Genomic DNA, 25,791 nt, shown 5'->3' on the forward strand with positions numbered 1-25,791 from the left:
CACTAACGCTCGAGAGCAATAGCACGAGGATCCCAACACATGAACGTGCGGTAAAAATCTGAAGATGGCTGCCAGAGGCGGTGCTTAGGTAGAGGGCAGTCATTGGCTGTGGTCAGTATGACGCAGAGACCAGTGATTGGATATTACTACGAAAGACAGATCAGAAACGAAACTGATACTGGTTTTTTCTTTACCGAGGATTCCCAGCCTGACGACGGGGAATATTCATGAGCATGTGAATCCATGCCAGACCCCATGCTGGAGAAAGTAAAAGAACAAAGTTAGCTCATCCATAATGGGCGAGGAGACGCAGACCCACCTAATCCCTCCACCATTAATGACGAGCCGTGCCAGCACAGTGTAATCACTGAGCACTCCCCCAGCTGCTTTTTGCAGCTTAGGAATACTCCTCGACTGGCTTAAAGTGTCCAAGGGAAATGTGGCTTCCCGCCGACGGTTTATTTCCCCAGCGCCCATGAGCCATTTCTTACTACGGCATGACATATTTACTGGAGATCTGATTTAAAGCAAGCATGATGAGCTTTACTACACAGCTACACCGTGTATTTCCATGCAGCCAGTCGAACTGCATCTTACTGTGGCAAGACATTTGTTCTTGACAACTATGATGAATCAAACATGGATGTTATGTGCCTGGACTAGCATGCATTGGAGCAGTGCATTTGAACAGGTTTCCTTAAAGTGGACTACTATACTTAATAGCAAATTCAACAGGAGTATGTGCTTGTGTGGTTACTGGCAAATATTGGCAGAGCCAGTTTAGAAATGTTTTCATATGGTATCATTGCTGCCATAATACAGAAAGCAAATGTGAATATGTTCTCATGTTGGAATACTGAAATATGTACTGCAGCCAATATATTATATGGAAAGGCCTAAAAAATTCATTGGGAAATGCTGGTTAATTGCATCTAGTTCATTTTTCTTTTATTACCCTACAAAACAGATTACAAACTGTGTGGCTGTTTCCCCAATTTTTCATAGAAAGGGTGCAATATAATGCACAATTTTAACCTATTTTGCCAAACATTTTCTCTGGTGGGGAAGTTGGGCGAGAGAGCCTCCCACTGGCACCAACTTGGTTGATTCTCCTTTGCTACGAACTGTTGCTCTTCCAAATATGTGGCAAATATTCACAAAGTACTACTAGAAATAAAGGGCAAGCAAGGAGTGAACTTCACAATGTGTTACCATTACTATCCTGACCGATTCCCTCTGCCAAGCCCCCCCCCCACACACCCCTGCATCATCAAGTAAAACCAGAGCATCGTGGAAACAAGAACAGGATTATAGTCACTTTACAGGACCCCAGAAAGTTTAAACTGGAATACCACCAAAGAACAGTGCAGAAAAGCATGAGGATGCCAAGCATGCAGACATGTGCCAAAACCTCCAGAGACACCGAATCACCCAAACCAGGTGTGAATTATTCAGAAGAGACTATCCAGACCGTTATTGCTTGTGGACAAACCCCTAAGCTCATTTAAATTTGACTTGTTGCTCTTCTTGACTCCAGGTGCACTACCTCCCTCTCTAGGTCATATTTAAAGGCATAAAATACTTAATTCATGATTTGATTGCTCTTATGCACTGTGCAGGACACTTCTATGAACCCATGCAGTTATTAACCCAAGGCTTGTTAACACTTGTGCTCACCAAGTACCTTTTTGAACACCCACTAAAAAAGCATGTTCAGTGCCCTCAAAGTGAAGAACTCCGGTAAAATCATGAAGCAATCTTAGATTAGTCTAGTCAAATAAAGCAGTGAATTTAATTTGAAAAGAAACAGGAAACATTTTATATTTTTGTGAGACATGAACTTTCCAACAAAACTTGAGGGTAAAAAGAACATTTTAAAAAACACTGGATAATGACAAACCTGTGATTTGGAACATTTATTGGATCGTTTGGGTTGTAATAATTGCGTCCAATCTGCTGCAAATTCAGTATCTTCAAAAGTCTTGAAAGGAAAGAAAAAAATTAAATTTCAGAATGTATCTCTGGGTTTCACAAAGAAGTTGGATTTTGCTATTTGCAATCGGCATGATCCTCCAGAAAACAAGGTGTGGCGATATCTGAGCAGCCCAATACAATGTCAAAGTATTCTCACATGCCATACCACAAAGGCAAACACTGACTTCTGGGAGAGGGAAGAAGAGCAGAACAAATTACTTACGTGGGGCAATGTTCTATCGAATGGATTTTCCGCCCATGTATTTCTCATCTTTCATACATCTAAGTCTGGTTGCAGCTTGCTTCGCAATTCTTGGCAACCAAGAGGCGAAGGATGGGAGGGCGACGAGTAATACGTGGGACGAACATCCAGTCAAAAGTGTTACTACGGGTAAGGAACAAGTTACTTACCCGTAACTTGTTCTCCAGCATGGGTCTGGCATGGATTCACATGCTCATGAATATTCCCCATCGTCAGGCTGGGAATCCTCGGTAAAGAAAAAAATCAGTATCAGTTTCGTTTCTGATCTGTCTTTTAGTAATAACCAATCATTGGTCTCTAGGTCATACTGCCCCCCAGTCAATGACTGCCCTCTCCCTAAACCCCGCCCCTGGCAGCCATCGTCAGATTTGGTAGCACGTAAAGTGGCAGTATGACCAAGTGAAGAGCCGCAGATGGGGTAGGAGGGAGGGTTCGCATGTGAATCCATGCCAGACCCATGCTGGAGAACAACAGTTACAGGTAAGGAACAAGTTACTTACCTGTAACTGTTGTTCTCCAGCATGGGTCTGGCATGGATTCACATGCTCATGAATATTCCCCGTCGTCAGGCTGGGAATCCTCGGTAAAGAAAAAACCAGTATCAGTTTCGTTTCTGATCTGTCTTTCGTAGTAATAACCAATCACTGGTCTCTGCGTCATACTGACCACAGCCAATGACTGCCCTCTACCTAAGCACCGCCTCTGGCAGCCATCTTCAGATTTGGAAGCACGTGAAGTGGCAGTATGACCAAGTGAAGAGCCGCAGAGGGGTAGGCGGGAGGGTTCGCATGTGAATCCATGCCAGACCCATGCTGGAGAACAACAGTTACAGGTAAGTAACTTGTTCCTTCTCCAGCATGGGGTCTGGCATGGATTCACATGCTCATGAATAAAGAATACATAGCAGTACACACATGCACAACCACGGGAGGTGGCAAAGGCTCAACATTAAGCATCACATCAAACTCAACATTAAGCATCTTACCTCCTCACCAGGCTCACCTCAGGCGAACAGGTTGCGCAGCACTGCTTGGCCGACCCTGGACTCCTCCCTGGAATCCCGGTCGACGCAGTAGAATTTCGTGAAGGTGTGCGTCGACCTCCACGTAGCAGCCCTGCATATGTCCAGCAGGGGCACACCAGATAGGAACGCCGTGGTAGCTGCGATCGCTCTGGTGGAATGGGCTCTCGGACGGCCAGGCAGCGGTCGGTTTGCCAACCGGTGACAGTACATGATACAGCCGGAGAGCCATCTGGAAATGGAAGCCTTCGAGAGAGCCTTCCCCCGATTGACAGGTCCAAAGTTCACAAAGAGTTGTGACGTCTTCCGAAAACACTTCGTGCGGTCCACGTAGAACTTCAGCGCTCTAGCCACATCCAGCGAGTGCAAAGTCCTCTCAGCCGGCGACGAAGGCGACGGGAAGAACACAGGTAACACCAAGGGTTCGTTGAGATGGAAGTCCGACGGTACCTTGGGCATGAAGGAGGGGTGCGTCCTGAGCACTACCCTCGTGTCGTGGAAAGTCAAGTACGGGGCCTTGCAGGAAAGGGCCTGGATCTCTCCCACTCGTCGTGCGGAGGTGATGGCCACAAGAAAAGCTGTTTTCCACGATAGAAACTTCAACGGGGCCGAGTGCAGAGGCTCGAACGGAGGTCCCATGAGCTTGGTCAGCACCACGTTGAGCTCCCACGCCGGGGCCGGAGCCTTCACCGGCGGGAACGATCTGAACAGTCCCTTCATGAACTCTTTCACCAGACGATGAGACCACAAGGACGTCCGCCCCGTGGTTCTGGTGTATCGGGAGATCGCAGCAAGATGAATCTTGATGGACGCGTGTGCCAGACCAGCTTTGGCCAGCGTCAGCAGGTACGGCAGTACTTGGGGGGCCGTAATCCGTAGAGGGTTAATCTTCTGTGCGTGGCACCAGACAGAGAACCTCTTCCATTTGTGTCCGTAGCATTTAAGAGTCGAGGACGCCCTGGCCTTTGCAAGAACCTCTCTGCAATCGGCCGGTATGTCGTATCCTCCAAACTCTAGCGCTGCAGGAGCCAGGCCTGCAAGTTCAGCGACTTCGGGTCGTGGTGGAGGATGGCGCCTCCTTCCCTGGAGAGTAGATCCGCGTCCGCCGGCAGCTTGATCGGCGGGGACGCTGACAAGTCCAGAAGGTCCGGGAACCATATCTGCCTCGGCCACGCAGGTGCGACGAGGATCATCCTGCACCGTGACCTCTTGAGCTGGTTGACGAGCCGGATTAGCAGAGGCAAGGGAGGGAACGCGTAGAGGAACAGGCCCTCCCAGGGGAACGAGAAAGCATCGCCCATGCTCCTCGTCTGGGGAAACCTGCTGGCGAACCTCCGGCACTTGGTGTTCGTCGCCGTCGCGAACAGGTCGATCTGGGGTGTGCCCCACCGTCGGAAGAGGCGATCCACCAGATCCTGCCGTAGTTCCCACTCGTGGCACGAGCGCAGCTCCCTGCTGAGTGAGTCGGCGATGGTGTTTTTTATCCCTGCCAGATGAAACGGCACCAGAAAAATCCCTTGGGCAACGGCCCAATGCCACAGGTCCTGCGCCTCCTTGGACAGCGCTGGGGACCTGGTTCCGCCCCGTTTCCTGATGTAAAACATGGTGGTGGTGTTGTCGGTGAAGATCCTCACCACCTTGCCCTTGAGGGACGGAAGGAAGGACCTGAGGGCCCAAAACACTGCACGGAGCTCCAGGACGTTGATATGCAGGGACTTTTCCGTCGGGAGCCAGAGTCCCCTTGCGTGCAGATTTTCGGTGTGCGCTCCCCACCCTTCCAGGGAGGCATCCGTGGTCACGGTCTCCTGGTGGGCTGGGGTCTGGAAGTCCATGCCCGCCGTCAAATGCGCGCGGGTGCCCCACCACCGTATCGCTCGTCGGAAACTCTCGTCGAGCTTGATCCTTTCCTCGAAGCTGCCCGTCGTCTGGATCCAGCGCGCATCCAGGAATTCTTGCAACGGGCGCATCCGGAGCCTGCACATGGGAATGAGGTAGATGCAGGAAGACATCATCCCGAGGAGGGACTTGATGGACCTCAATTTGGCCGCGTCGGCCACCAACATCCGTTGCACCTTGCCCAAGATGGTCCTGGTCCTCTCCTCCGACGGGGAGGCCAGAAGGGACACTGTGTCGAGCCTGGCTCCCAGAAACAGTGCGACTTGCGCGGGCACCAGGTGGGATTTGGCGTAGTTCACGGAGAATCCCAGGTCCGTGAGGAGTTGGACGGTCCTTGCCGTGTGGACCACGGCGAGCTCCCTCGTCTTGGCGCGGATGAGCCAGTCGTCCAGGTAGGGGTAGACGTGAATCCCCTCGCGGCGCAGCTGCGCCGCCACCGGTGCGAGGCACTTGGTGAATACCCTGGGTGCCGACCGTAGTCCGAAGGGAAGGGCTTTGAACTGGTAATGACGCCCTTGGACCACGAATCTGAGGAATTTGCGGTGCCCCTTTAGGATGGGAATGTGGAAGTAGGCATCCTCCAAATCCAACGACGATAGGAAGTCTCCTTCCTCCAGCTGACCCAGGACGTGCTGGAGGGTGACCATCCGGAACTTCTGCGCCTTGATGAACTTGTTCAGACGTCGCAGGTCCAGGATGGGGCGCCATCCTCCCGTCTTCTTCACGAGGAAGTATCTCGAGTAGACTCCGGAGCCCCGAAGCCTCTTTGGGACGAGTTCGATGGCGCCCTTTCTGAGCATCGCCTTTACCTCCAGGAGAAGTTGAGGGACGTGAAGTTCTTTCCTGGCCACGGGGGGGACGCGCGGGCACCTTCTTTGAAACTCGAGCGCGTGGTCCCGGGCCAGGGCGTCCAGCACCCAACGGTCGGTGGAGATGGACTCCCACACGCTGACGAAGCCCGCCAGCCGGCCTCCCACCGGGGTGCTTCGGTGGGGGCCCGACCCCACGGCCGGTTCAATCCTGCTTGGGCGCGGCCTTGCCGCCTTGACCTCCTTGGCGACGACGGCGGGGTCCGCTAGACTTGCCTCGTCCTCTGTAGGCCTCTTGCGACGACGAGCGGGCCGCTTGACGGTAGGAAGCGAAACCGCCGCCGGAACCTTTGGAGGCGCCCTTGCCTCCGCCGCTCCGAAAGGGCGTCCGTCGTTGCAGGACTCCCAAGGGCCCGGGCCGTCTCAGTATCCGCCTTGATGGCCTGAAGGGAATCGTCCACTGTCTTCCCAAACAGGTTGTTCCCGTCGAAGGGCATGTCCAGGACTCTGGTCTGTACGTCCTGCCGGAAATCCGTAGCTTTGAGCCATCCACGACGTCGAAGGCAAACGCCGTTGCCCAGCTGGCGGAACCCGGTGTCGGCGATGTCCGTCGCCACGGTGATGGCGTGGTCCGAGGCCACCTCACCTTCCTGCAGGATCTCAAGGGCCTCCGCCCTCTTGTCGTCCGGCAGAAAATCCAGCAGGGGAGCTATCTTGTACCAGAGCTCCCTGTCATAGCGGGCCACGATAGCCAAGGCGTTGGCCGCTTTAATCGTCGTCGCTGCCGACGAGATGACTCTACGTCCCATAGCATCCAATTTCTTTCCCTCGCCGTCCGGCGGGGAAGTCGATGTGGAGGCCGCACCCCCCCCCCCGCTTTCTTCCTGGCTGCCGCGGAGACGACGGAGTCCGGGGTAAGCTGCGCCCGGAGGCACAGGGGGGCCGTGTCCGGGACCCGGTACTTTTTCTCGTACCGGTCTCTTCTAGCTGGCGTCGTGGAAGGGTTCTTGAGGAGGGAAAGGCCCTCATCCCAAATGTCGTCCAACAGAGGCACTGAGAGGACCGTCTTCCTCTTGGCCTCGCGCCGCTGATAAAGGAAGCCTTCCTTTTTCTTCTCCTCAGGGCAGAGTTGGAAAAGCTCGGAAGCCCTGGAGATCATGGAGTGGAAAGATCCGATCTCGTCGGGCGGAGAAGCCCTGGTGGGAGGCGACGACGGAAAATCCTCGTCGTATGCCTCGTCGTCCGTACCCGTCGCTGCCGTGTCAGTCCCCGTATCATCCCCTCGGGTGGACGGGGAGGAGGGCTGGAAGGGGCGCGACGGTTGAAAAGGAGGTGGTGGATGGATCCTTCTTTTCTTGGTAGGGGGAACACCAGAAGGTCCCGGTTCTGGATCCCCCGACGGGAGAGGTTCCTCCGTCGGTAACGGTAGCCTCGTCCTTATCTCGGAGCATAAGGACTGTATGGCCAACAAAATGGCCGCCGAGTTGTCTTGCGGCGCTGGCAGAGGGGAATCCGACGGGCGAGCAGGGGCCCCGTCGGTATCCTCGACGATGTCGTCGTCGTCACCTGCGTCGGGGTCCATTCCGACGGGCTGGCCTTCTTCCACGCCTAGGCCGTGGCTTAAGACCTCGATCAGCTCCTCTTCTGAGGTTGAGGCCGACTCTCCGACGACGCCCTGCCCCCCTTCTTCCCCACGGAGGGTTTCACGGGGGTCCTATCGATGGGCACAAAGGAAGACTCCCTCCGAGGAGGCAGGGAGATTCTGGGCCCTGAGGTCGCCACCACTGGTGCAGCCACCACAGGCTGAGCCAGGGCCGCCACGACCGTTTCGATAGAGGGCTTGGTCGGATGGATCAAGGCCTTCACCACCTTAGGTGCGCTCACCGCCTTATCCTTGAGGGAGGGGGCACTGCCACGCTCCTCCTCTGCCTTAGAGCTCGACCGGGGCCTCTCCAGGAGCTTCGCCGGGTGCTCGGCCTTCCTCTTACCCGACCCAGAGCGTTGGCTCGCGGTTGATGGTGCCGGGGAGGGTGCGCCCTGCCTGGCGCCCGTAGAGCCCGACCGTTCGGCGCTCCCGGTGCCAGCGGACTCGCGGTGCTTGGCCTTATGTTGGGCCCCCGTCGCCGGGGCGCCCTCAAAGGTCTTAGAAGACCGCTCGGATTTCTTCTTCTTCTCGCCAGACGGGCTCTTACCCTCCAGCCAGTTGGCGAGACGTTGATGGCGGTCCTTCATGGTCCATTCCGACATGTTGCCGCAAAACGCACAGTCCTTCTCCACGTGCGTCTTGTCCTCATGAAGGCAGTAAAGGCAGAAAGAGTGTTCGTCCTTGAAGACGTTCTGCAGCTGGCATCCAGGGCAGACCCTGAACAGCTTTCCGGGCGTCAAGCTTCCCTTCTCCTGGGCCATCTCCGAGACCGGGCCTGAGAAGCTTCTAGATTCCTCCGAAGTGTAGCTCGACGAAATCTTCACCCTTGAGGGGCACAGATGAATCCGACACGGGTCCCCGTTGATCGGATGTAGGATCGGTGGAGCTTGAGGCTCTTTGACCGAAAGAATCGAAGTTTTTTTGTGAAAAAAGCGTGAAAAAAGCACTAACGCTCGAGAGCAATAGCACGCGGATCCCAACACATGAACGTGCGGTAAAAATCTGAAGATGGCTGCCAGAGGCGGTGCTTAGGTAGAGGGCAGTCATTGGCTGTGGTCAGTATGACGCAGAGACCAGTGATTGGTTATTACTACGAAAGACAGATCAGAAACGAAACTGATACTGGTTTTTTCTTTACCGAGGATTCCCAGCCTGACGACGGGGAATATTCATGAGCATGTGAATCCATGCCAGACCCCATGCTGGAGAAGGTCCGGGAACCATATCCGTCTCGGCCACCTCGGTGCGACGAGGATCATCCTGCACCGGGACCTCTTGAGTTGGTTGATGATCCTGAGCAGCAACAGCAAAGGCGGGAACGCATACAGGAACAGGCCGTTTCAGGGGAACGAGAAAGCATCGCCCATGCTCCTCGGCTGGGGGAACCTGCTGGCGAACCTCTGGCAATTGGAGTTCGTCGCGAACAGGTCGATTTGGGGTTTGCCCCATCGTCGTAAGTGATGATCCACTTGATCCTGGCGTAGTTCCCACTCGTGGCAGGAGCGCAGCTCCCTGCTGAGTGAGTAGGCAATGGTGTTTTTTTTATCCCCGCTAGATGAAAAGGCACCAGAAACATCCCCTGGGCAACGGCCCAGTGCCACAGATCCTGGGCTTCCTTGGACAGGGCTGGGGATCTGGTTCCTCCCTGCTTCCGGATGTAGAACGTGGTGGTGTTGTCGGTGAAGATCCTTACCACCTTGCCCTTGAGGGACGGGAGGAATGACTTGAGGGCCCAGAACACTGCTCGGAGCTCCAGTAGGTTGATGTGGAGCAGCCTCTCCGCCGGGAGCCACAGGCCTCTCGCGTGAAGATCTTCTGTGTGCGCTACCCACCCCTCCAGGGAGGCATCCGTCGTCGTCGTCACCTGGTATGCTGGAGTCTGAAAGTCCGTACCCTGTGAGATGCGCGCAGGTGTCTCACTATCTAATTGCATGGCGGAATGCTTCGTTGAGTGAGATCTTGGCCTCAAAGCTGCGTCGCTTGCGTCCAACGGGCGTCGAACTCCTGCAGATAGATGCCCGAGGACATCATCCTGAGAAGGGACTTGATGGACCTCACTCTGGCCACGTCCGTGGCCAACAGACGCTGTACCTTGCCCAGGATGACCTGCATTCTTTCCTCTGACGCGAGGCCAACTGCGCTACTGTATCGAGCTTGGCTCCCAGAAACAGCGCAGCCTGCGACGGAACCAGGTGGGATTTGGGGAAGTTGGAGAATCCCAGGACCGTGAGCAGCCGGACGGTCTTTGCTGTGTGTTCTACGGCGAGTTCCTTGTCCCTGCTCGAATGAGCCAGTCGTCCAGATAGGTGTAGACGTGGATCCCCTACAGGCGCAGCCGCGCCACCACTGGTGCTAGGCACTTGGTGAACACCCTGGGCGCCGACTTCAATCCGAATGGGAGGGCCTTGAACTGGTAATGCCGCCCTTCGACTACGAACCTGAGAAACGGTGTCCTTTTAGGATGGGGATGTGAAAGTACGCATCCTCCAAATCCAACGACGATAGGAAGTCGCCTTTCTCCAGCTGGCCCAGCACGTGCTGGAGGGTGACCATCCAGAACTTCTGTACCTTGATGTATTTGTTTAGCCGACGCAAGTCCAGGATGGGACGCCAACCTCCTGTCTTCTTTCCGACGAGGACGTACCTTGAGTATACCCCAGAGCCCCGGAGCCCTTTTGGGACGAGCTCGATGGCTCCTTTCAGCATCGCCCTTACCTCCAACAGTAGTTGAGGGACGTGGTTTTCCTTTCGGGCCATGGGAGGAATTCGGGGGCACTTCTTTAGAAATTTCAGAGTGTGCCCGTGGGCCAGCGCATCCAGCACCCAACGGTTGGTGGAGATGGACTTCCACACGCTGACGAACCTTGTCAGCCGGCCTCCCACCGGGGTGCTTCGGTGGGGGCCCGATGCGACGGCCGGTTCAGTCTTGCTTGGAAGCATCCTTGCCGCCCTGGCCTCCTTGGCGACGACGGCGAGATCCACCGCTTGCGATGAGGAGCGGGCCGCCTGACGGTAGGTCGAGGAGCTGCCGCAGAATCCTTTGGAGGCACCTTGCTTGCCTCCGGAGTTCCGAAAGGGCAGCCGCCGTTGCTGAAGAACTCCCAAGGCCCGAGCCTTCTCCGTGTCAGTTTCGATGGCCTGCAGCAACTCATCCACAGTCTTTCCAAACAGATTGTTCCCGTTGAAGGGCATGTCCAAAACCTTGGCTTGCATGTCCTGGTGGAAATCCGTTGCCTTGAGCCACCCCCGCCGTCGAAGGCAAACGCTGTTGCCCAACTGGCAGAAACCGGTGTCGGCAATGTCCGTGGCCACAGTTATGGCATGGTCCGACGCCACCTCATCCTCCTGTAGGATCGCCAGGGCCTCTGCCCTCTTGTCGTCCGGGAGGAAGTCCAACAGGGGGGGGGCGATCTTGTACCACAATTCACTGTCATAGCGGGCCACAATCACTAGGGCGTTGTCCGCCTTATTCGTCGTCACCGCCGTCGAGATGACTCATCCCACAGCGTCCAGCTTCTTTCCCTCGCTGTCCGGTGGGGAAGTTGAGGATGAAGCCGATGCCATCCCCGCTTTCTTCTTGGCCGCCGCTGAGACGACCGAATCTGGGATCGGCTGCGCCCTAAGGCACAACCGGGCGGCGTCGGGGACCCGGTAATACTTCTCGTACCGGTCCCTCTTGGCAGGTGTCGTGGACGGGTTCTTGAGGAGGGCAAGTCCCTCGTCCCAGTTGTCATCCAGAAACGGCACCCCGAGGACCGTGAGAAGTAAATGTCTGAAGGGGCTTAGGTAGAGGGCAGTCATTGGCTGGGGGATGTATGACCCAGAGACTAGTAATTGATTGTTAGGAGGAAGGCAGTTCAGAAGCAAAACTGATATTTTTTTTTACTGAGGATTCCCAGCCTGACAGGGAATATTCATGAGCATGTGAATCCATGCTAGACCCCAGGCTGGAGAACCTCAGGAACTTCCTGTGATGTATAGACACATGAAAATTAGCATCCTGCAGATCTATTGACACCAGCCAGTCCTGTGATTAGAGAGCACACAGAATTTTACTCAACGTCAACATCCTGAATTAGTCTTCCCTCAGGAATGTGACCAAGGACCTGATGTCCAGAATGGGATGGAGACTTACTCCCTTCTTGGGTATCAAGAAATACAGGGAATACCAGCCCGATCCTCTGTTTGGGAGGTACCTCTTCCACTGCCCCCTTTAACAGGGCTGGCACTTCTTTCTGAAGCTCCTGTCCCGGTTGGCTTGGAGGTAGTGGGAGTCTGTCGGGGGGTTTTCATAAGAAGGGCAGACAACCCCACTGCACAAGCTCCAGGGCAAAGTCATCGGAGGTAATTTCCTGCCATTGGGGCCAATGCTCTGCCAGCCGTCCACCAACCGTTAAGTCTTGGGAAGGGAAATCAAAGCGGCTCATTGGGTAGAGCCACTGCCTACTGGCCTGCGGAAGCCCAACTGCCCCTTCCAGGGCATGGGAAACACTTCTGCCTGGATTGCAGGAGCTGCGCCTTCCTACCATAAGACACATAGCGCCTGTAGCCTCTGCCGCTAGAGGCGAAGCTGAAGGCAGGTTTGGCCCGGCTGTGCAGCTAGGCCCAGCGATTTATAAGCTAATTTTGACCCCATAAACTTTTCTAAGGAATCGTCAGCTTTCTGGCCAAAGAGCAACTCTCCTTCAAAATGCATGTGTAGTAGCCTATTCTGGACGTTCGGAGAGAAGCCAGAATACCTGAGATGTGCTTGTCTCCTGAAGTCTACCACAGACCACATCGAATGGCCAACGCAATCAGCCACGTCTAGGACAGTTTGCAGCGACTGCTTGGCCACCTCAGTCCCATCTTCCACCAGCCGTGAGAATCCATCCCGCATTTCTCCTTCATTAATGTATGGAGCTGCCTTCTCCGCAGCTTTCCACAGGCTAAATGAGTATTTCGAGAAACCACTGGTTACACTTGTGGCTTTCAGGGCCATGTTGCCAGAAGTAAACCTTGTTGGCAATTGCGTCCCGCCTTTTACCTTCTTTATCTGGGGGCAGATACGAGACAGACCGCAGGACTGGTGGAGATGGTGGCTGCCTGCACGACAAGTTCTTCCGTAGGAAGACAAGCCAAAAATGAGTCCTCTTGCCGGCCTATACTTCCCGGTCAAAGTAGAGCTGACCGGGGGAATGGAGCAGGGATGCTGCCACAAGGAGGCTTCAGGGTCTGCAATTGCTGGAATAAGTGGCATATTTTGTTCTGTCACAGGGCTTTAATCCAAGATGTCCGTTAGGTCATAGCCCTGGGTTGGGAGCAATGCAGATTTTAGCCTCAGGGTTCCAAACACCCTTTCCACTAGATACCTGAATTTAACATGGGTGTGAGTGTAGGGCTGACCCTGCTCAAACTCTACATCTGGAGAAGTGTCTATGCCGCTGGCTTTGTGGAGCCCTTCTGCCAGTGCCAAATGCTCAGCTTACTTGTCGGAAAATAAAGCAACGCCTCCTGACCCTATGTATATGGGATCTATGTTCCCCTGTTCTGTGCCGAAAAAAGACTTGATAGAGCGGAAGAACTCTGTCGTGGAGAAAGCAGGAAAGGATCCGTTGCCAATAGTCGGCACCAAGGGTTCTTCTCACGATGGAGACGGAATGGCTGCCGGCATCGAACAGGGATTGAGCACCATAGAGACGACGGGGACCCTTGCACTTCAATGCTCTCGTACAGGTCTCAGCTCCGAGTCCAAAAGCTTCTACAACAGAGGGTGCGGACAAGTGGGCTTGCAGGGGGGGTCGGGAGTGCTGAGTGCCGCTGTTGCTGCCGAGGCTCGCTGTTGGGAAAACAAATACACACCTGTATATGCCTGTGTCTTGAACATAGTCAGCATTTAGTTTTTAAAATCTTTCCACTGTCAAGTGGTCGGCCCAGCCGAGGTCTTACCGTTCGCCGACGAAGGGTCAGATTTGTGGCGGTGACTGTGGCACCACTTTTTCTTATTCGACAAGGAAGAGTCTTCTTGGCCTTCCGCCTATGTTTTTCTTTCTTAGGAGTAGGCTCCAGTCTCGGCCTCGGAGGACCGGACCATCGACCCACCAGGGGATTTTGGATTGAACTAAAATAGGTTTGGCTGTCCGATCGTGCACACATTTTGGATTGATCTTGGAGCTCCACGCACATCCCTCCGTATCGTTATCTGTACCGAGACACCACAGACATATGTCGTGCAGGTCAGTCACCAACATTTTTGAATGGCAGTCAGCGCACCATTTAGAATCCGAAATCCAAGGGGCAGAAATCTCACTGTAGTGAAATTTAGAAATATTCTGACAAAAGTTTGTCAAAAGATTCGAAGACTATGTCGTGTTCCGCAGAGCAGCGTGTGGAGAGTGCAGAAAAAAGGAACCGAGATAGGGGGCATAGTGACGTGGCATATATGACATACATTACTCACCGTAATAGCATTTCTGATGATTGTATCTGCTTAGATTCACATGCTGTGCATATGGTCAGACATCCAGTGGTAACTGCGGAGTATTGCATCTAGTCTTTTGATGCTCGAAAGGGTACATCGGCATGCCTGTAACACTATCCCTATCGTGACGTGTAATGTACCCAAAATACCTCACGTGCCGAGGTCCTTCAGATTGTATTTTGTCTGCCATGAGGGAGACCAATGCTATTTGTGAGTGAGCACCTAATAGAGAGAAAGTAGAAAGACGTCAATGTTCCTTCCACCCGAGCGGGGAGGCTGGGTGGGCGCATGTGAATCTTAGCAGATACAATCATCAGAAATTCTATTACTGTGAGTAATGCATGTATTCTAATGCTTGTAAATCGGCTTAGAATCACATGCTTTGCATAGACAAGCGAGCAGTACCCAGAGTTGGAGGTGGGTTGTGAGAAGGAACAGTAGTGAAAAGATGTCTTAGTACTGCTTGTCCCAGCTGAGAATCAGATCTAGAATGAGTGTCTAGGCAACAGTGTTTTGTAAAGGTGTGTACAGAACTCCAAGTAGCCGCTTTGTAAATGGACTCAAGGGGAACATGAGCAATGAATGCTCTGGAAGCCCCAGTGTCCAGAGTAGAGTGTGCTCTAGGCTTGAAGAGCAGTTCTCTCTTAGCAAGAGTGTAGCATAGTGTGATGCATTTGCCAATCCACATAGAGATTGCTGATTTAGACACAAGCTCCCCTTCTCTACCAGCTGCCACAGACGAAAAACTGGTTTGTCTTCCTCAGTGGTTTAGTTCTTTCCAGGTAGAACATGACTGCACTGTGCACATCTAGTGTGTGTGTAGGCTTCTTTCGGCCATGTTAGAGGGATTCTGGAAGAAAGTAGTTAGTTCAGTTGATTGTTCACATGGAATTTTGAAATGAATTTAGGCGCAAATTGGGGATGAGTGCACAGAACCACCTTATCTCTAGACTGACGAAAGGGTCTAGAAACGAAAGGGCCTGCAGTTCACTAACCCTTCTGATAGAAATGATAGCCACTAGAAAGGCTGTCTTATAAATATGGTCTTTGAGACTTCCCTTATGCATAGGCTCAAACGGAGACCGCATAAGTCTGTTCAGAACCACATTTAGGTGCCATCCGGGAGCTGGGTTTTAACCCCTTCGATGAAAGCCTTAATAACAGGTATTCTCCACCAGGACACCTTTTGTTGTGACGTAGTGTAGGTTGAGAGAGCAGATAGGTGAACTGTTAGAGAATTAACAACCAGTCCTGAGTCGAACAATTGAGTCAGGTACAACACAATGTGGGTAGGCGAGCAGTCAATCGGGTTGATGCTCTTGGTATTGCACCAACTGACAAAGCGTTTCCACTTACTGGAATAGCAATACTGGGACTTCGGTTTCCTAGCTTCCCAAAGTATGTCCATGCATCTCTGAGGGAGTTGAAGGTGTCCAAACTCTATGACCTCAGGAGCCAGGCCGCAAAGTTCAGAGTTTGTGGGCATGGGTGTAGTGTTTCCCCTCTGTCCTGAGACATGTTGTATGGGCAGGGCAACTTCATAGGAGGGGAGAGGGACATCTCCATCAGGTGAGAGAACTGGGTTGGCAGGCCCACATGGGGGCCACCAATGTCATAGTGACTGGTTCCAGGAGCATCTTGTGCACCACTTTGTTGAGTTGGTGAGTCGGGGAGGAGCGTAAACAGATTTCCCTGACCATGCTATCCAAAGTAAGTTCCCCTTGGAGTGGTTCTGGGGATACCTGGAGGCATAGTATTGGCATTGGGCGTTCTCCAGAGTGGCGAACAAGTCAATCTCTGGAAAGCCCCATTCTGCGGAAGACATTGGAGACAATGTCTTCGTGTAGATGCCATTCGTACTCTGTGGGCAGTGAGAAGAACAAGTTACTTACCAACTGGTAACTTTCTTTTGATTGGATGTTCTTCCAACGTATTCGTCATCTTAGATGTATTCGATCCAGCTTTAGCTGCTTCAGAAAAAAATGTTGGCAGAGGGCGCCGTGCGTCGATGTTGTCGAGTCGATGGTCCCTTGAAGGCCTCCGTCGAGGGTGACGTCATCGGGCGTATAAATAGCACGCGCGGCGCCCGTTGGCCTCAGTTCTGTTTTTCCCCCTTCATTATTGATTTTACACTGTGTAGACTGTGCCGGCAGACAGGTAATTGCCTTGCGAGGGTTGAAGTGGCAATAGCCCAGAAAAATCTACACAGGGGTAGGTTGGAAGGGCGAGGACGAATACATTGGAGGAACATCCAATCGAAAGAACGTTACCAGTTGGTAAGTAACTTGTTCTTAGAGTGGATTGTGTCCTGCAACGTATTCATCATCTTAGATACGACTCCCAAAGCAGTACGGATAATTCCTCTGGAGGAGGGGTTAGATTTTTCGATACCCTTAGATGGCTCAGTATAGTACTGCTTTACCAAAATTCAGCTCCAAAGACTGGGAAGCATCCAGGCTATAGAATTTTGAAAAAGTATGCAGCGAGGACCAAGTTGCTGCTTCACAAATGGACCTTATAGGAACACTTCTTTGTAGGGCTGTTGAAGAGGCGATGCCTCTGGTGGAATGAGCCCTTAGACCTTCGGGTGGGTCTTTTTGTGCTAATCTGTATCATTCTGAAATACAAGCGTGATATTGTTTGCTTTGTCACTGACTGACCCAATTTCTTTCCTGTGTAGCCAATAAACAGTCGATTGTCCACTCTAAGCTTAGAAAGCCTAGATATGAAAAAGCTTAAAGCTCTTTTCGGATCCAACCTGTGTAATCTTTCCTCCTCTTTACTAGGATGAGGTGGAGGATAGAATGCGGGCAAGACAATTCTCTGACTTAAATGAAAATCAGATTCCACTTTTGGTAAAAATGAGAGTTTAACCCTAAACAACTCTATCCTTATGGAACACAGTATAGGGTGGCCCAGAAGACAGTGCCTGCAATTCGCTCACTCTTCTTGCAGATGTTAAAGCAACTAGGAAAGCAGTTTTCCACGTCAGTAATCTTAATGGACAAGTGTGCAAAGGCTCAAAAGGCGCACACATTAAGAATTTTAGGACCAAATTGAGATCCCAAATTGGCACTTGAAATGGGTAAGGAGGAAACACATTAGTGATTCCTTTTAAGAATTGTACTATCAAAGGAATTTTGAAGCAGGAGCATTCTTCCGACGAGCGCTTGAAGGTGGAAAGCGCCGCAAGATCACCTTTAATGGTTCCAACATTAAGACCTCTATGTGCTAGGGTCAGGAGGAAGGACAGTACTTCCGGAATAGAACATAGAAAAGGATCGACATTCTTTTCTCTGCACCAGTTGCAAAACTTTTTCCAACGGCAGCGGTATAGAGACTTTGTTGCTGGCCTTCTTGCCGAAAGCAACATCTCCATGACGTCATCTGGAAGGTTCCAATCCTTGTATCTCAGCCTTTCAGATACCAAGCGTGAAGGTTGAGCGTTTTGACCTCTGGATGGAGAACCTGACCCTCCATTTGAGAAAGAAGGTTCTCTCTCTTGAATTGCCGCTCTGCACAGAGGTAGTGACTCTACACCACCTCTTGTTTAGATAATGCATGGCCACTGTGTTGTCCGTCATTATGACATTTTTTCCCCCGACAGATGGCAGGAAAGCTTTCAGCGCTAGTCTGATTGCTCTCAGCTCCAGAAGGTTGATGTGTAGTTTGGACTCCGATGGAAACCAACAACCGCCGATGTTCAGATCTTTTCATGAGCTCCCCACCCCTTGAGTGAGGCGTCAGTCACTACTGTGATCTCTGGCCATGGTTGATAGAAGATCTTGACGAACCTTGTTCGGAATCTGGTGAAGATCCGTCATTCGACCTGAGAACTGGGACCATTGAGTCTTTAGAGCCCATTGAAGGGATCACATTCTCAGATGTGCTTCTGGCACCAGAAAGATGCAGGATGCCATGAGGCCGAGTAACCTTAAGAAGTCATAGGCCTGAAGATTTTGGGCATTTTGGAAACTATCTGAAGAATGTCTTGAGCCCTCGACCTGGGAGGCGAGCTCTTTCCCAAGGATGTGTCTAATACAGCTCTTATATATTGGAGTCGTTGAGGTGTCATTTGTGACTTCTTGAAATTGAGGGAGAAGCCCAGTCTGTGGAAGAAGTGGCAGGTCACTTTCAGGTGATCTAGTGCCTGTTCGGCAGAATGTGCTCTGATCAGCCAATCGTCCAGGTAGGAGTAGATGTGAATCGCCCCTCTCTTGAGGTGCGCTGCCACCACTACCATCAGTTTGGTAAAGACCTTCGAGACGGAGGTCAATCGGAATGGCAGGAATCAAAACTGATAGTGTGAGTCGCCAACTACGAACCTCAGGTATCTTCTGTGCTTGAGATGAATTGGCACCTGAAAATAAGCATCCTGGAGGTCCACTGACACCAACCAATCCTGAAGTTGAAGGGCCTGAAGGATCTGAGAAGGGGTAACAATTTTTAACTTGTTCTATAGCACCTTTCTCCAGCAGGGTGCTAACTTCCTGCTGTAGGAGCGGGTCTGAAAACTTGTGTGTCTCCTTGATGGATTGCTTTGAAGTTGCATTAGAAAAGGAAGGCAGTAACCGTGGGCTATTATTTCTAGAGCCCAAACATCTGAAGTAATGGCTCGCTATTCTTGCAGATGCTGTGACAGCCTGCCTCCTACGGGTGCCTTGTGATGCAAGTCCTCAAAGTGGTTTTGAAGCGGTTGCTGCAGCCGCTGATGGCAGAGAGGCTCTAGCTGGAGCTGGCTTTGCACGTTTTCCTCGTCCACCGCAAGTGGCCTTTCTCTGGTCCCTATGACTGGCCATTCCTCTCGCCTTTCCATATGAGGAGTATTAACGATAGGATCGTCCCCTCCAAGATTGACCTGGTGCAACAAAAGGCTGAGGTTGCCTGATGGTAGCTCCCAAAGACTTGGCAGCTGACTGAGATCTGCAACCTCTCAAGGCTCTCGTCAGTCTTGCTGCCAAAAAGGTGAGACTTGTCAAAGGACATGTTCAGGAGACAGTTCTGCAAGTCTAGTGCGAAACCCGACTTCCGTAACCATGCAAATCTGCGCATTACAGTGCTAGTGCCCATGGACCTGCTCACAATACAGTGTCCAATCCAGATTCAAGGGATCCTTGCATGGCATCCTTGCCATCTCTAATGATGGCTAGGAATCCTTCCTTTTCGTCCCCTTCTAGTATGTGCTCCGCCGCCATCGCAATGCACTCCTACAGAGTGTACGAAAACTTTGCCAAGGCACATGTGGAGTTGGCTGATTTTAATGCCCTACTCCCAAGCTGAAAATACCTTCCGTGCCCAGCCATCCACACGCTTATCGTCCCTGTCCGGAGGGATAGAAGGGTACGCCAGTTTGTTAAAGCTATGGCTGCCTGTATGACCAAACTCTCGGGAGTGGGATGTTTAGACAAATAGCCGGGGTCACTAATGGCAGGGCGGTATTTTGAAATAAGGGATTTATTCACTGGCGGAATGAAATCTGGAGTCTCCCAATTTGTGACCACCGTATTTTGCAAGGCTATGTGAAAAGGTAGTATTGGGTCTTCAGTAGGACCATGATCCAATATGTCTGTTAGATCAACTTGGATGAATTGGGCTGGAGGTCTGGCAAGGAACAAGTTACTTATCTGTAACTTGTGTTCTCCAGCATGGGTCTGGCATGGATTAACATGATCATGAATATTCCGTCGTCAGGCCTGGAATCCTCGGTATAGAAAGAATCAGTATCAGTTTCGTTTCTGATCTGTCTTTCTTAGTATTAACAAATCACTGGTCTCTGGGTCATACTGCCCCCAGCCAATGACTGCCCTCTCCCTAAACCCCGCCTCTGGCAGCCATCCTCAGATTTGGTAGCACGTAAAGTGGCAGTATGACCAAATGAAGAGCCACAGAGGGGTAGGCGGGAGGGTTCGCATGTGAATCCATGCCAGACCCATGCTGGAGAACAGTTAGAGGTAAGTAACTTGTTCCTTCTCCAGCATGGGGTCTGGCATGGATTCACATGCTCATGAATATAAGAATACATAGCAGTATACACATGCACAACCACGGGAGGTGGCAAAGGCTCAACATTAAGCAGTACATCCAACTCAACATTAAGCATCTTACCTCCTCACCAGGCTCACCTCAGGCGAACAGGTTGCGCAGCACTGCTTGGCCGACCCTGGACTCCTCCCTGGAATCCCGATCGACGCAGTAGAATTTCGTGAAGGTGTGCGTCGACCTCCACGTAGCAGCCCTGCATATGTCCAGCAGGGGCACACCAGAAAGGAACGCCGTGGTAGCTGCGATCGCTCTGGTGGAATGGGCTCTCGGACGGCCAGGCAGAGGTCAGTTTGCCAACCGATGACAGTACATGATACAGCCGGAGAGCCATGTGGAAATGGAAGCCTTCGATAGAGCCTTCCCCTGATTGACAGGTCCAAAGTTCACAAAGAGTTGTGACGTCTTCCGAAAACACTTCGTGCGGTCCACGTAGAACTTCAGCGCTCTAGCCACATCCAGCGAGTGCAAAGTCCTCTCAGCCGGCGACGAAGGCGACGGGAAGAACACAGGTAACACCAAGGGTTCGTTGAGATGGAAGTCCGACGGTACCTTGGGCATGAAGGAGGGGTGCGTCCTGAGCACTACCCTCGTGTCGTGAAAAGTCAAGTACGGGGCCTTGCATGAAAGGGCCTGGATCTCTCCCACCCGTCGTGCGGAGGTGATGGCCACAAGAAACGCTGTTTTCCACGACAGAAACTTAAACGGGGCCGAGTGCAGAGGCTCGAACGGAGGTCCCATGAGCTTGGTCAGCACCACGTTGAGCTCCCACGCCGGGGCCGGAGCCTTCACCGGCGGGAACGATCTGAACAGTCCCTTCATGAACTCCTTCACCAGACGATGAGACCACAAGGACGTCCGGCCCGTGGTTCTGGTGTATCGGGAGATCGCAGCAAGATGAATCTTGATGGACGCGTGTGCCAGTCCAGATTTGGCCAGCGTCAGCAGGTACGGCAGTACCTGGGGAGCCGTAATCCGTAGAGGGTTAATCTTCTGTGCGTGGCACCAGACAGAGAACCTCTTCCATTTGTGTCCGTAGCATTTAAGAGTCGAGGACGCCCTGGCCTTTGCAAGAACCTCTCTGCAGTCGGCCGGTATGTTGTATCCTCCAAACTCTAGCGCTGCAGGAGCCAGGCCTGCAAGTTCAGCGATTTCGGGTCGTGGTGGAGGATGGCGCCTCCTTCCCTGGAGAGAAGATCCGCGTCCACCGGCAGCTTGATTGGCGGGGACGCTGACAAGTCCAGAAGGTCCGGGAACCATATCTGCCTCGGCCACGCAGGTGCGACGAGGATCATCCTGCACCGTGACCTCTTGAGCTGGTTGACGAGCCGGATTAGCAGTGGCAAAGGAGGGAACGCGTAGAGGAACAGGCCCTCCCAGGGAAACGAGAAGGCATCGCCCATGCTCCTCGCCTGGGGAAACCTGCTGGCGAACCTCCGGCACTTGGAGTTCGTCGCCGTCGCGAACAGGTCGATCTGGGGTGTGCCCCACCGTCGGAAGAGGCGATCCACTAGATCCTGCCGTAGTTCCCACTCGTGGCACGAGCGCAGCTCCCTGCTGAGTGAGTCGGCGATGGTGTTTTTTATCCCTGCCAGATGAAACGGCACCAGAAACATCCTTTGGGCGACGGCCCAATACCACAGGTCCTGCGCCTCCTTGGACAGCGCTGGGGACCTGGTTCCGCCCTGTTTCCTGATGTAAAACATGGTGGTGGTGTTGTCGGTGAAGATCCTCACCACCTTGCCCTTGAGGGACGGAAGGAAGGACCCGAGGGCCCAGAACACTGCACGGAGCTCCAGGACGTTGATATGGAGGGACTTCTCCGTCGGGAGCCAAAGGCCTCTCGCGTGCAGATTTTCGGTGTGCTCTCCCCACCCTTCCAGGGAGGCATCGGTGGTCACTGTCTCCTGGTGATCTGGGGTCTGGAAGTCCATGCCCGCCGTCAGATGCGTGCGGTTGCCCCACCGTCGGACCGCTCGGCGGAAACTCTCGTCGAGTGTGATCCTCTCCTCGAAGCTGCCCGTCGTTTGGATCCAGCGCGCGTCCAGGAACTCCTGCAACGGGCGCATCCGGAGCCTGCACATGGGAATGAGGTAGATGCAGGAAGACATCATTCCGAGGAGGGACTTGATGGACCTCACCTTGGCCACGTCGGAAACCAACATCCGCTGTACCTTGCCCAGGATGGACCTGGTCCTTTCCTCCGACGGGGAGGCCAGAAGAGACACTGTGTCGAGCTTCGCTCCCAGAAACAGTGCGTTTTGCGCGGGTACCAGGTGAGACTTGGCGTAGTTCACGGAGAATCCCAAGTCCGTGAGAAGTCGGACGGTCCTTGCCGTGTGATCCAGGGCGAGCTCCCTCGACTTGGCTCGGATGAGCCAGTCGTCCAGGTAGGGGTAGACGTGGATCCCCTCGCGGCGCAGCTGCGCCGCCACCGGTGCAAGGCACTTGGTGAATACCCTGGGTGCCGACCGTAGTCCGAAGGGGAGGGCTTTGAACTGGTAGTGACGCCCTTGGACCACAAACCTGAGGAATTTTCGGTGCCCCTTTAGGATGGGAATATGGAAGTAGGCATCCTCCAAATCCAACGACGACAGGAAGTCTCCTTCCTCCAGCTGACCCAGGACGTGCTGGAGGGTGACCATCTGGAACTTTTGCGCCTTGATGAACTTGTTCAGACGTCGCAGGTCCAGGATGGGGCGCCATCCCCCCGTCTTCTTCTTCACGAGGAAGTATCTCAAGTAAACTCCGGAGCCCCGAAGTCTCTTTGGGACGAGTTCGATGGCGCCCTTCCTCAGCATCGCCTTTACCTCCAGGAGGAGTTGAGGGACGTGAAGTTCTTTCCTGGCCACGGGGGGGACACGCGGACACCTTCTTTGAAATTCGAGCGCGTGGCCCCGGGCCAAGGCGTCCAGCACCCAACGGTCGGTGGAGATGGACTCCCACACGCTGACGAATCTCGCCAGCCGGCCTCCCACCGGGGTGCTTCGGTGGGGTCCCGACCCCACGGTCGGTTCAATCCTGCTTCGACGAGGCTTTGCCGCCTTGACCTCCTTGGCGACGACGGCGGGGTCCGCCAGACTTGCCTCGTCCTCTGTAGGCCTCCTGAGCCGACGAGCGGGCCGCTTGACGGTAGGTGGAGAAACCGCCGCCTGAACCTTTGGAGGCGCCCTTGCCTCCGCTGCTCCGAAAGGGCGTCCGCCGTTGTTGCAGAACTCCAAGGGCACGGGCCGTCTCGGTGTCTGCTTTAATGGCCTGAAGCGAATCGTCCACTGTTTTCCCAAACAGGTTGTTCCCATCGAAGGGCATGTCCAGGACTCTGGTCTGAACGTCTTGACGGAAGTCCGTAGCCTTGAGCCATCCACGCCGCCTAAGGCAAACGCCGTTGCCCAACTGGCGGAACCCAGTGTCGGCGATGTCCGTCGCAACGGTAATGGCGTGGTCCGAAGCCACCTCACCTTCCTGCAAGATCTCCAGGGCCTCTGCCCTCTTGTCGTCCGGCAAGAAGTCCAGTAGGGGAGCCAGTTTGTACCAGAGCTCCCTGTCGTAGCGGGCCACGATAGCCAAGGCGTTGGCCGCTTTAATCGTCGTCGCCGCAGACGAGATGACTCTGCGTCCCATAGCGTCCAATTTCTTCCTCATCCCAAATGTCGTCCAATAGAGGCACTGAGAGGACCGTCTTCCTCTTGGCCTCGCGCCGCTGATAAAGGAAACCTTCCTTCTCCTCAGAGCAGAGTTGGAAAAGCTCGGATGCCCTGGTGATCATGGAGTGGAACGATCCAATCTCGTCGGGCGGAGAAGCCCTGGTGGGAGGCGACGACGGTACATCCTCGTCGTATACCTCGTCATCCGTACCCGTCGCTGCCGTGTCAGTCCCCGTATCATCCCCTCGGGTGGACGGGGAGGAGGGCTGGAAGGGGCGCGACGGCTGAAAAGGAGGCGGAGGGTGGATCCTTCTTTTCTTGGTAGGGGGAACACCAGAAGGTCCCGGTTCTGGGTCCCCCGGCGGGAGAGGTTCCGTCGGCAACGGTAGTCTCGTCCTTATCTCTGAGCATAAGGACTGTATAGCCAACAAAATGGCCGCCGAGCTGTCTCGCGGCGCTGGCAGGGGGGAATCCGACGGGCGATCAGGGGCCCCGTCGGTACCCTCGATGATGTCGTCGTCGCCTGCGTCGGGATCCATCCCGACGGGCCGGTCTTCTTCCACGCCGAGGCCGTGGCTTAAGACTTCGACCAGCTCCTCCTCCGAGGTTGAGGCCGAATCTACGACGACGCCCTGCCCCCCCTTTTTCTTCCCCACGGGGGATTTCACGGGGGCCCTATCGATGGGCACAAAAGAGGACTCCCTCCGAGGTGGCAGGGAGACTCTGAGCCCCGAGGTCGCCACCACTGGTGTAGCCCCCACAGGCTGAGCCAGGGCCGCCGCGACAGTTTTGATAGAAGGCTTTGCCGGATGGATTAAGGCCTTCACCACCTTAGGTGCGCTCACCGCCTTATCCTTGAGGGGGGGGGACACTGCCTCGCTCCCCCTCCGATGGGGCCTTCGAGCTCGACCGGGGCCTCTCCAGGAGCTTCGCCGGGTGCTCGGCCTTCCTCTTACCCGACCCAGAGCGTTGGCTCGTGGTTGATGGTGCCGGGGAGGGTGCGCCCTGCCTGGTGCCCGTAGAGCCCGACCGTTCGGCGCTCCCGGTGCCAGCGGACTCGCGGTGCTTTGCCTTGTGTTGGACCCCCGTCGCCGGGGCGTCCTCAAAGGTCTTAGAAGACCGCTCGGATTTCTTCTTCTTCTTCTCGCCTGACGGGCTCTTACCTTCCAGCCAGTTGGCGAGACGTTGATGGCGGTCCTTCATGGTCCGCTCCGACATGTTGCCGCAAAACGCACAGTCCTTCTCCACGTGCGTCTTGTCCTCATGTAAGCAGTAGAGACAAAAGGAGTGTTCGTCCTCCTTAAAGACGTTCTGCAGCTGGCATCCAGGGCAGACCCTGAACAGCTTTCCGGGCGTCGAGCATCCCTTCTCCTGGGCCATGTCCGGGCCTGAGAAACTTCTGGAATCCTCCAAAAGCGTAGCTCGACGAAATCTTCACCCTTGAGGGGCGCAGACGAATCCGACACGGGTCCCCGTTGATCGGATGGAGAATCGGTGGAGCTTGAGGCTCTTTTGACCGAAAAAACGAAGTTTTTTGAGAAAAAACGTGAAAAAATAGCACTAACGCTCGAGAGCAATAGCACGAGGATCCCAACACATGAACGTGCGGTAAAAATCTGAAGATGGCTGCCAGAGGCGGTGCTTAGGTAGAGGGCAGTCATTGGCTGTGGTCAGTATGACGCAGAGACCAGTGATTGGATATTACTACGAAAGACAGATCAGAAACAAAACTGATACTGGTTTTTTCTTTACCGAGGATTCCCAGCCTGACGACGGGGAATATTCATGAGCATGTGAGAACAGTAGGTACAGCAATACTTGAGGGGCCGTAATCCGCAGAAGGTTAATCTGTGCACGGCACCAGACAGAGAACCTCTTCCATTTATGTCCGTAGCACGAGAGTTGAGGACGCCCTGGCCTTTGCATAGAACCTCTCTGCAGTCGGCTGGGATGTCGTACCCTCCAAACTCTAGTGCTGCAGGAGCCAGGCCTGCAAGTTCAGCGACTCTGGGTTGTGATGAAGAATGGCGCCTCCTTCTCT

General features: G+C 53.7%; 1 protein-coding gene across 1 annotated transcript in view; it reads right to left on the reverse strand.

Moving 5' to 3' along the window:
- Nucleotides 1–25,791, reverse strand: part of PIWIL1 (piwi like RNA-mediated gene silencing 1) — a 1,334,367-nt gene that overhangs the window by 885,779 nt on the left and 422,797 nt on the right. Inside the window, exon 7 of the mRNA XM_069620111.1 lies at nucleotides 1,901–1,981. Coding sequence (XP_069476212.1) covers nucleotides 1,901–1,981 — 81 coding nt within the window. The remainder of the gene's footprint in view (nucleotides 1–1,900; nucleotides 1,982–25,791) is intronic.

The sequence above is a fragment of the Ambystoma mexicanum genome, chromosome 10 (assembly GCF_040938575.1).
Source record: "Ambystoma mexicanum isolate Mex_15411 chromosome 10, UKY_AmexF1_1, whole genome shotgun sequence".
Taxonomy (NCBI): Eukaryota; Metazoa; Chordata; class Amphibia; order Caudata; family Ambystomatidae; genus Ambystoma; species Ambystoma mexicanum.